At 41.9% G+C, this 11,697-nt stretch overlaps 1 protein-coding gene across 2 annotated transcripts; it reads right to left on the reverse strand.

Moving 5' to 3' along the window:
* Positions 1-2,261: 2,261 nt before the first annotated feature.
* LOC123121226 (probable protein phosphatase 2C 67) lies at positions 2,262-11,254 on the reverse strand. 2 transcript variants are annotated; one of them, XM_044541135.1, is made up of 12 exons: positions 11,043-11,254; positions 9,729-10,143; positions 9,550-9,658; positions 8,665-8,701; positions 7,842-7,886; positions 5,679-5,731; positions 4,782-4,943; positions 4,173-4,256; positions 3,667-3,738; positions 3,194-3,283; positions 3,047-3,094; positions 2,262-2,613 (listed from the first exon to the last, which is right to left on the reverse strand). In XM_044541135.1, the coding sequence occupies exons 2-12, from the start codon at positions 10,073-10,075 to the stop codon at positions 2,506-2,508; spliced, it is 1,155 nt and encodes a 384-aa protein (XP_044397070.1). In that variant the 5' UTR covers positions 10,076-10,143; positions 11,043-11,254; the 3' UTR covers positions 2,262-2,505. The 2 variants fall into 2 exon arrangements, with proteins under 2 accessions (XP_044397070.1, XP_044397071.1); XM_044541136.1 differs by lacking the exon at positions 3,667-3,738.
* Positions 11,255-11,697: the final 443 nt, after the last annotated feature.

An 11,697-nucleotide genomic window follows, 5' to 3' on the forward strand; every position in this document is an offset into this window, starting at 1 on the left:
CCACCACCCTGGCCGCCACGCCATATCCCTATCGCAACTCTACGTCTCCTTCACCTCCAGCGTTCCAGCCGGGCTCCGCCCCGCTTCTCCTCCGTCGCCGTTCAACCCCTCTCCTCCGGCCGCCCGGCCAGGTACCATTGGATACTGCTATACTAACCATGCCCGGCAAATGTTCGATGAATTGTTGGAGCTAAAAAAGTTGCTCCTTCTTCTCTCACGTAATGGAATCCGATTTGGAGTATATATATGAGCACTATGTTGAGTCGTCTGACGGCTCGTCTAACGAGGAGGACTACACGGATGAGACGGTGATGATGCATGTGGTCCTTGAAGACGCGGAGCATGCGAAGGAGTATGTTCTCAATTTCAAGGGATCGATCAAGGGTCATCGAGTACTCAACTGCAACAAGGCGCATGGCCATTTGATACTAATGGATGACTACTTTGCCCCCGATACACTCTTCGATAAACATTTTCATCTGCGTTTTTGGATGCGCGAGACTGTCTTCGATCGTTTGTACAATGGCGTATGGTCCTATGATGACTACTTCATCTTGAAGAAGGATGTCGTGAGAACGATTGGGTTCTCTGGTTACCAGAAGTGCATGGCCGCACTCCGGATGCTTGCATATGGCATGGCCGCTGATTCATGGGACGAGTACCTACAGATGTCTGAGAGCACATGCAGAGATGCCATGGTCAGGTTTGCAGTTGCCGTCGTCGAGGTGTTTGGACCTCAGTACCTGAGAGAACCAACTATAGCAGACACCAAGAGGCTCTTGGCAATCTCAGAAGCAAGAGGGTGGCCAGGATTGCTTGGATCTCTTAACTGCATGCATTGGAAATGGAAGAACTGCCCGAAGGCTTTACAAGGGCAATCAGAGCCATGTTAAGAAGCTCACCATCATTCTTGAAGCAGTTGTATCGCATGATCTTTGGATTTGGCACGCTTTCTTTGGCATGTCCGGGTCTCACAATGACATCAATGTGCTACAACAATCACCATTGTTTGCGAGGCCGACTAAAGGGAAAGCTCCTTCTTGCCACTATACTGTCACTGGACATGAGTACAACATGAGCTACTATCTGGTTGACGTGGTTGACGGTATCTATCCTTCATGGGCTACCTTTGTCAACACCACCTCTAACCCAGTTGACCAAAAAAAGTCTCACTTTGCCCAAAGATAAGAAGCAACTAGAAAGGATGTCGAGAGGGCATTTGGAGTTTTGTAGGCCCGTTTTCCAGTTGTTCATGGATTTGCTAACCAATGGGATCTGAAGACCTTGTGCGAGGTTATGACGTGTGTGATCATGCACAACATGATCATCGAGGATGAGGGTAAGGAAGTTGCCACGACCCTAGAATTTAAGAACATAGGTGATCCTATCAAACTTTCAGACCAGAATATGGCCACATTTGAAGAATTTATTCAAATGCATCAACAAATTTGGTATCAAGCAACTGAAGAAAAATCTGATTGAGCATCTATGGGCGATTAAAGGGGACAACAATGTTGCGATGTACTCCCTCCTTTCCGATTTATAAGGCTCAATTCAAAAATCTCACCAACCAAGATAGATGGTGAGTGGTGGAATACTTTTTGTAATTTGCAAAAGCAGCCAATTAATGCTCTTGTTTTCCTAAAAAAAACTATGTCTACCAATGTATTAATTGCAATGCATGCATAAAATACATGTATTGGTCAATTTTCTCTTAATACTTGCATGCAATGATTTAATGCACCTTGAAATCTAAACTTATGATGGGGAACAACCAAATTGAGCCCTATAAAATAAAAAAACTAAGATCTTGAAATAAGCCCTATAAACCGGAAAGGAGGGAGTAATATTTAAACTTTTTTAAATTTGAACTACTACTGCGTGGGCTATCTGAACATCTGTACTCTATGTATGCGACTATTTAAACGTTTATACTCTATGTATGTGGCTATTTGAACGGCAACATTGAATAGATGCGGGAGAAAATTTGCGGGTCGGCATTGGAGATGCCTAATCCTCCAAAGGAGGAACACACGATTTGGAGATGCCACATTTCCCCGTAAAATCATTATGTGGACCTTGGATCGATTCTCAGAACATGAATCAAGGATTAAGTTATACGTACTGACAACTGGATCAGAATCCAAAGATTCACGTACTCCCATATGCATTGATTGAAGATCTAGTCTTCTCGATGGAAAACATAAAATAAAGAAGCAGGTCAGACCTCGTAAACAGCTGTAAAAGAGACTTGGATCACATGAGACCGGCCAAGTAACCTTTCTTTAGAACAGTTTAGAGGGGCTTTTGCTACAAGAATCGTTTGAAAAAGCAAAACAAATGTCCAAATGAAGTACAGATAGTGCACTAACAGTGGTCTCATACACTGTTTGTCAGAGCACGAAAATCATGGAGATGCAGGCTTGAATCTCATATTGCTCTTTGCTAGCAAATTTATCTTATCGGGTTTGGTTCTGTGAAAAGGGTTGCAACAGCCAAACAATTCTAGTGCTTGAAGACGATCAGAACAGCAGTGCAGTTATCCTTGCACCGCCTCTCACGGACAGCCTCCTTCACCAGGCGCCGCACCGCGAGTGTGGCTGAAGACGTCTCCTATTTAGCAAAGAGTCGTGTTAACAAAGGTTATGATGCCTCAGAGTTTGAATTTACATAAGAACTAGGCTAGTCATGTGTGTCCTATATAATAATACAAAGTAAAAGTCTGAATTATGATGTCTTCTCCCAAGAAATTATCCCTTCCAAAACCCCAATCATTAATACTGCGCTGGGCGCCTGCGCCCGCCCACTTGCCAACCTTCGGCTACATCATGAGATCATGGAGCTCTACCATATATACACAGGCAATCTCATCCATGTGAGAATGAGTAACACAAATTTTACTACAAAATAGGCTTACAATTTAATTTCGGCATCGTCCGATCAAAATCTAATCAGTTTTACCTCAGTAGAGATAACTAGCAGAAAATAGTGGGTACAAGAAACAAATGTATTTAGAGTTATAGAGATTAGTGTGAAGAAATAACACCTTCAATTGCTTCTGGACATATTCAACAGCGTCACTTGGCCCAAACACCTGGGTTCACATAGAAAGTTAAGACTTACCACAAATATGATTGAAGAAATCCAAGTGAAGCGAAAACTAATATAGCAAAGGAACAGGAAATAAACATACTCCCCATAAGCCATCACACCCAAGAATGATGAAATGGTCCTTCACTGTGAGTTCAAAAGAATGGACATCTGGTGTTGCAATCAACCCCACCTGCACGATAGTTGATTGATATATGTTGATGCTCCATTTATAGACAGCATGCTTAACATAACTAGCTTTCAGCAAGCGTGCTTAAGGAGCTTGGATTAAACATGCAGGAACACATTTTTCTTTTTCTTTTCCAATAGATGTGGTGATGAATAAAAAATATTGGGTATTTTGGCTAGACACAGCTTCATGTGCAAAAACAAGACAATCTATGTCTTCGCAAAACTTAGATAGAACCTTCAGCAAATGTTGCAAAATTATCTCTGTAATGTGGGTACCTCATACAAATGCAGTGTGTTTTGAGTCTTCAACAGATTTGGATGTGAGCAAAATAATGTAAGAACTAGCGACTCACATAAATTAGAAATGTAAGTCCAAAGTTGTACCCAATGGATGTGAACTCTATACAACAGATCTGTGTTTTCATGGACACTCCCATGGGTACCTCCATTATTGCGCTGTCTTGCAAACGGATGGCCAAGTGAGAAAATAGAACTGATAGTTTGATACTAGGGTTTACTAGCATCCCAGAAACAAAAAACTACACTACTTGATCTTTCTGCCAAAAAAAAAACTACTTGGTCTACAATAAACATAAAAGTGCGCATAACTGTAAGCATAATTATTTCTAAGCAAACAGATACATCTCTGTGGTCATTATCAGTGACCCTATGCTTCTGGAACTCACAAGGAGTTCCATGGAGTGATTGAATAACGTATACTAAGAAATGTCATCTATTTGGTAGATGGGCATGGGAATTGAGGGTCTAATTCCTACCATTTTAAGAAAAAGGAGGAGGAAAGTGGTATACTCCAACAGTATATATTTTCCATATACACAAATGGAACACCAGAATAAAAAATATCAGCAAATAAATTTGCATCAGTAAACCTTCTTAAAGTGACGATCTCCAAGAGCTCTAGATACTTCAATGCGCCCTTGTAGTCTTCCATTAGGACCAACAGAACCTCCAGCCTTTGTACAAGAACAAGGTTAAATTAACCGTGAGCCAAGACACATCAAAATGAACATTTAATATGCAATGGTAAGGTGCTCGTCAAATACGGCGTTCGGAGAGCAGTGGTAAAATTAGGAGCAAATGAGTCCACAGAAGAAAATCAATAGAGGAGCAAATGGACTACAGGAGAACAAATTTGTACTTCTTATCACAAATCAGCTAATTCCTATCGCTAACAATTGGTAGCAATTAGGGCAAGGCAACTAGGCATAGGTTGGATGCACAACCGAAATGCTAATATTGTAATGCTCGAGAAAGTCATGTGAACAAACTAGAATAATATCAGGCTTCAATTTGGTATAATTGCCATAATCAGATCTGATTTGACAACTTATGGTGCCAAAAAAAAAAAAGAGACAACATCCTTGCATTGGCAACTATAGATCAAGCAGGGAGCTGTTTCATTTGGAACATACAAAACGAAGCAAAACATAATTTATGAGGGAGAACTGAATTAATGTTGGAACCATAAAGCTATTCACCTTCTGGATTCTCGAGCGTTCTTGTGGAAAGATGGCTTTGTGTTCTCTTGTCAAAACAATAGCTTTCAGTGGACTTTTGGTGTCAGCCACCGCACCTTCACCATCAGTTGAAGTAGAACGAGCTAATACTGCTTTAGCATCCCCAGCATTCGCAACTACAACCTGGAACATGTCAACAAAGAACCGCTTATGCAAAATAGATTGCAATGATTAAATAGTACTCCCTCCATTCCAGAATATAAGGTGTATCAATCTTCGTGCAAGTCAAACTTGTGTATGTTTGACCAAGATTATAGAATAAAATATCGACATTCACAATAAAAATAAAATATGAAAATACTTTTCGTGATGGATACAATGATACAAATTTGGTACTGTAGATATTGGTACTTTTTTCTCAAAACTTGGTCAAACATGCACATGTTTTGACTTTTGAAAAACCTAGTACACCTTATATTTTGGAACGGAGGGAGTGTAAAATTAAGGATTGAGATTTCACACGTAAAAATTTGCAAAATGAACAAATTATGCATCTCAAATCAAGCACGAGCATTCCGTACCAAAAAGATAACACCACATAATTAGAATTTGTTGCGCATGAGAAGAGAAACCAAAGAGTTAATTATGTTGTTGGTAGATTAGTCACGGTCGATTATGCCAGAGTTATGCTGGCTTGAAGGTAGGCATGTGATACAAAAATAATTAATCATGGGGACACTGATGAAACAGTATCTCCAACTAGGTGAATGAAAGTATATATTTAATAAAGGAACAAATAATCTCATAGACCCTGATTCCATACAAACTCCAAACTGGATAACCAAAACGAATTCCAGAGTATGACGGTGCAAAAAAGGTTGTGCATAATGAAGAAAATCCCTGGTACTATAAACTTACCGTCTGTCCCAAGACCCAAACACATACAGCTGTTGCGCCATCTTGCCAGTTTCCTATAGACAAGACACGTGAATACTATTAATATCATGAGAGAAGCAACCGATAAGAAAGAAATAAACTTAAATAATAGAGTTTTTCGACACTGCCATCTTTCTAGGCCCTGCGTACTTGGTACAACAAAATGTTTACTATTGTCAATCTGCCATCATAACTAAGAGGTTATCCTAGTCACCGTAAGAACTGAGGCTCACCCTACGTCATTGTGTTGATTTACCTATCTTTAGCTCAAAGCACCAGCCAAGGTTCAGAAAAAGTGCTAGCTCTTACGCGGGGTGATGGGTGACCATCTAGACGCACATAGGCACTGCCTAAAAAACCACCAATTGCGAGGGAGAAGAAAGAGATATAGGTAAAAGGAAGAAAGATAATGGTGGAGATTGGCTGCAAAGCTGGCCCAGCTCAACTGGTCCGCTAGTGGAATACTATAGAAGTTTATGGCATCCCTTCCTTGCCTAGATGAAAGTGCAATCATGCCCTTACATCATGTTTTGATATTGATGACAATATACATGTAGGGGACTAACTATGTTTGTCAAGTAAATCTCAGGTGTCAGTCCCTGGTTAATCAAAGTGTGTGGACCAAGAGCATACGAAGTGATTTTACCCAAGGATGAAGTATCAAAATTGATTACATATTTGTTTTCTTGAGTATAGGATCCCGCACTATTAAGAGGGGATCGATAGGGTTAGTTAAAGACTTGCTCTTGCCACAAACCTCCTTCCCAAAAATGTTTTAGTTCCTTCTTTATACTCTCTGGCATGTTCTGTCTCTGACCTGCCGGATGTCCGGGCTTCACCCCGGATGTCCGGGCCTCACGCCGGATATCCGGCCTGCTCACCGGATATCCGGACCTAGCTATCCAGAGAGCACTTTGTGCTGGTGTTCTTTGCTGGATGTCCGGCCCTCTATGCCGGATGTCCGGGCTCTCCTTGCACCCCAGATTTCCGGGCTTACTTGCCGGACGTCCGGCTTGTGCTATCCAGAGGGCGTTTTAATTTGGTGAACTTGCCGGATGTCCGGCCATGTGCCGGATGTCCGGGGTTTCCTGATATAGCCCTCCTCCTGCACGGGAGAGGGTTGACCATTCACTTTGAACAAACCCTAGAACACATTTCACTCTCTCTCTCTCTCACTCTTCCACACCAAATCTTAGATCCCCAAGGGATTTGAGAGCATTTGAGAGAAGTTGTCCGACCAAGTGATAGATCCACTCCTTCTCCTTCTTTGCACCAAAGGAATTCGCGATTTGAGCAAGTCTTGAACTTTTCCCCATCGTTCTTGTTACTCTTGGGGGTTGGAGACTCCTAGGCGGTAGGAGTCTTTCGGAGAGGAATCGATCATTGTGATTACCCCCGGAAAAGTTTGTGAGGGTTTGGAGACCACCCCAAGGTCTACCACTAGTGGTTGAGAAACGCCTTCATGGTGTTGTCTCAAAGGGAGAATAGGGTGAGCCTTCATGGCGTTGGTGTGCCTTCGTGGTAACATCCACCTCTCTAACGGTGACGTAGCTTCCCTCCAAGGAAGTGAACATCGGCATACATCCTCGTCTCCCGGAGTTGCGGTTATCCCTAACCCTAACTCTCTACTTGTGGTTACTTGTCTCTTAGCACTTACTTATATCATATTGTGCTTGCTTACTCACCTAGTTGTGTTACTTGTTTATCTTGCTTAGCTCCTAGCATTATACTTGCAATTGTTAGGCTCACTTTCATATTCCGCATTATTGCCTAAAATTGCAAATTGCTAAGTAACAATTAAAATTTGTAATTGTACCTATTCAACCCCCCCCCCTCTAGGTCCATCTCGATCCTTTCACTAGACACACACGAAGCACCAGCCATCAGCTTCAGTTTTTTACCACAAGGAGGTGGCTTATGAGCCAAGGAAAGATCTACTGTACGTAGGATACCCTCTACATCATTTTATAAGTTAGTCTAACAAGTAATTAGTATATCAGTACACTAGCCCTGCTAGATAATGTCCCAATAAGGGACATAGGTCTAACCAGCCATTCAGAAAAAGAGTGCCTGGGCAAACTGGCGTCACAAACACTGGAAATTGCAGAGGAACAAATGATGAAAATTGAGACCATAATTTCTTACCTTTAGCACTTTCTTGCAATAGTGATTCATCAGCTTTACGGAAACCTACAAACAATTAGCATTAGGTCAAGATAAATCAGTGGTATAAAAATAACAAACAAACTTAAAACGGAAGAACATTGAATGAGCAATAAGAAGAACCAAAGAGCAAAAAGGCACCATAGAAGCACAGAAGAAAAATAATATGTTGTACTGGCAAAATGCTAGTGTAAAGTGGAACTAAAATCATGCCGACTCAAAAGCTGAAAATCCCATACAAGATGGCAATCCCCATTGCCATTTTCCATACAATACATTTATTCTAGAATGACAGTTAGAGAAACTGAGAAATATCTTAAGAATTCTAAGATAACCTCACCAGCATGTAACATGCTCAAAGATTAAGGGGCTATTTGGATTGCAGCCCTCAACTGCCGATCCAAATAATTGGTCGTTGACCAAGCCTGGCTTCCCATTTGGATGGGAGCCAATATTTTGGTACACCCAGCCCACTCCGGCTCCCCCAATTAAGTTTGACGCCAAAAAGTTAGCAAGTCCGGGGCGGCCAGATGCTGCGTCAATTAATTGGCTCGCCCATGATTGGCAGGGCGCACCCAGGTGAAAACCAAACAGCCCATAAGGGGCAAGGCTGCCTTCCATGTCAGTGCAGAAATATAGGATCAATTTGATCCTTGAATAAGATAAAGACCCTTTTTTTATTGTATGCATAATGAAAATTGTGAAGTACAGCGATGAAACTAGTAGAAGGGCTCTTCTAATTATTATTATTAGTGCTGTTATAGTCTAGAGTCTAGACAAGAGAAGAATTTCATGTACTAAATACCTTCAATAATGGCCTTCTTTGCTACTTTAACATTCATCTGCAAGATAACATATCAATATTAGTTAAATAGCCAACAACAGAATAAACACAACTGGAATATCAGAATCATGCAAGTTAATTTGAACATGAATTACTCATGAAATGGTCTCCTAATCAAAATAAACGAAAAATAGAAGGTATAAACTCAATTTTGTACAAATTGAAAGTCCAAAAGTTAGCACTCTCGGTAAGGAGTTGATGTCAAGAAGCAATCAATGGTCAAGTGATCTAATAGATATCAATTCCTCATCGACCAGGCCAAAGGAGAAGATGTGAAGTGCATAATCATAAATGGAAGCTATCATGAAAAGCTTCGCCTTGATTGCACACAAAGATATTCCAGGGAGACGTTAGTTGAATAGGCATGGAAGCAGAAGAAAAAATGAGGATAAAATTTACTAAAAAAGAGACAACAGTTGAGTAGGCATAGAAGGAGAAGAAAAGAATGACGATAGAAATTACTAAAACTCCAATGAGACAGTAGTTGAATAGACAAATAAGCAGAAGAAAACATTAGGAGAAGTGTCACTGAAACACCATTCCAGGGAGGATGCAAAGAAACCATCTGAGTGTAGCACTAAAACAATGAAAAAATAGGTAAGAAAAAATCCATCTGTACGAGTAGAAATGCAAGCAAGGCAGGCTACTGGACAATACCATAGTACAAGTGTAGTGTTAATTTTAAGCAAGTGATGAGCAGATTATGAACTAATTGATGAGTTTCATGGGACGAAGCGGGATGCCGCTTGCACCCCTCAGTACGAGCAACTGAAGACAGAACAAATACATCATAACATACTAATGATTAATGAAAACATTGAACAGAAGCAGACAATGTGAACAGACCAACTCACGTGGTAATCCTGCAGCAATAACATGCGGGTGTAAGTGCTTCTGTGCATATTCCGCGGCCAAGCGGCCACCATGCCCATCATATATTGCAAAATGTGCAGATCTGCATCAAACTACCTACATTAGCTACATACATTGCATGCAAGTAATTAATATGAGAGAAAGAGGGGCACCTCAAATTTCCAGGAGATCCCATGCTAGCATCAGGAAGCACCACCCAGGCATCCTCCATTGTATGCCTGCAGCCCTTGTCTTCTGCAGCATCGGCTTCAACACTAGTTAGTATCATCTCTTGCTGACTTGGAACTTCCGAGATGGTTGTGGATTTCTCATCCGAGATGCATGGGTCTAGGGGCAAGTTGCTTCCCTTTTGAGAGGTGTCTCTCTTTTCACCATTCGTTTCTTGAGAACTAGCAGTCTCTACTTGACAATCCTTTTCAGTAGAAGTGGCAGCACCTTTTGGGCGTTTTGATGCCCAATCTTCATTGCTGGAACTGGCTTCACGCTTTTGATGAGTCATGAATATGATGAGGCTAAACTCTAAAGTTTCCAATAGCCGTGTATCGATTTCACCAATTTAAGGCACCACTGGATGAACAACACATAAATGTCAGGAAATGTTGCCTAGTACTCCCTCCGTTCCTAAATATTTGTCTTTCTAGACATTTCAAATGACTATCACATACGGATGTATGTAGACATATTTTAGAGTGTAGATTCACTCATTTTACTCCGTATGTAGTCACTTGTTGAAATGCCTAGAAAGACAAGTATTTAGGAACGGAGGGAGTAGAAGCTAAAAACAAAGGTTTGACGGAAAAATGGAGGGCGCTAACTGGGTGGTAGCCGAAGAAAGATATGCTTTGGCAAACTAATAGCAAGGAAGCAAGCTAAACAATAACCAGCCCACCAACTTAGTTGCGTCACAGATCTCATAAGTAGCATAAGTACTTACTAATAACAACCCTGCACATCTAAAATGCCTATACGAAGATATCAGCGAAACATTAATCGATAGACTAAATTGATGTATGGAAATGATAATCGATGTTCATTCAAAGTCAAAGCTACAACTTTGTTCCTATTTTCCCAACAAAAAAAAGGACCGATTATTAGGTCGTCAACCCACATCAAACAACATATTGCCCTAACTAGATTCAGACAACACAGAAACCTATGGAGTTCAATGAAGTTGTGCCATTGAAGCAACTACATATCGAATGATTCTATGGGGTAACCACACGCTGACACGACGCGACATGTACAGCCTTGCTTCCCATTATGGCTCCGAGACTGGTCCTAGAATCAAAGGAGCGCCTCCATCTACCAAGCAGCTACCAACAACAGACTTTTATTTTGGAATCGAACAGGCAAACCGCAAAATATCAGCAAATCTTGAGGTGTTACCAATGGAGGAACCCCCAACAAGTGCCGGTAAGACAGAACAAAAAGGGTAGAGCCTAGCAGGCGAACAACGGCGGGCTCACCAGAACTCGGATGGTGATGACAGGTGACCTCCGGGGATGGCGGAATTTGTATCTCGGGGCCACGGGCGGGTCCGTACGCTCACCGATGTCGCCGGCGAGGAGCGGCGGAGGTAGCGGGGGGCTTGGCTGGTGGGGAATCGATGGGACGATAACAAGTTTTTCTTTTTTTTGAGCTAATGGGACGATAACAAGTGGTCACGTCTCATCTGGACTGTGGGCTAGTAGAAGAAGGTCCAGTCTAGCCCAACTTTAAATGGGCCACTTGCGATCTGCAAATATGCTTAAAAAACCGAATATCCAATTCTGAGTTTGGGCTCGTCTGCGCCTGATGAACACATCGAAATATCTCGCATCCGAAAATTTAGGCCTGCGATATTTCAGTTTTACTCCTGTCATATGAACGGAAAAGGGCTGCTTTGATAACTTCATTGTTTTCCCCTCTTTACCCCAACATTCTTCCGCAGAGCCCCTCCCCTTTCCCTCCCCCAATCACGCTAAGCCGCCGAATCTAGTCCTCCGCCGCAGCGATGGACCTTACACCCCGCTGAATCTATCTTCCGCACCTTGAAACCCTCAACTGCCAACTCACCACTTCACCGGAGCCGCTTCAGCGACTGGCTTGTCCATCGCTCCAGATCTCCTTGACTGCCATCAT

Source organism: Triticum aestivum, chromosome 5D, assembly GCF_018294505.1.
Source record: "Triticum aestivum cultivar Chinese Spring chromosome 5D, IWGSC CS RefSeq v2.1, whole genome shotgun sequence".
NCBI lineage: Eukaryota > Viridiplantae > Streptophyta > Magnoliopsida > Poales > Poaceae > Triticum > Triticum aestivum.

Coding starts and splice junctions, on each gene's coding strand:
- LOC123121226 (XM_044541135.1), bottom strand. CDS start 10,075: ATGACTCATCAAAAGCGTGAAGCCAGTTCCAGCAATGAAGATTGGGCA. Junction 3,739..4,172: donor GAGATCGTCACTTTAAGAAG/GTTTACTGATGC, acceptor TTTGCAAGACAG/CGCAATAATGGAGGTACCCA. Junction 2,614..3,046: donor ATGTCCAGAAGCAATTGAAG/GTGTTATTTCTT, acceptor TTTGCTAAATAG/GAGACGTCTTCAGCCACACT.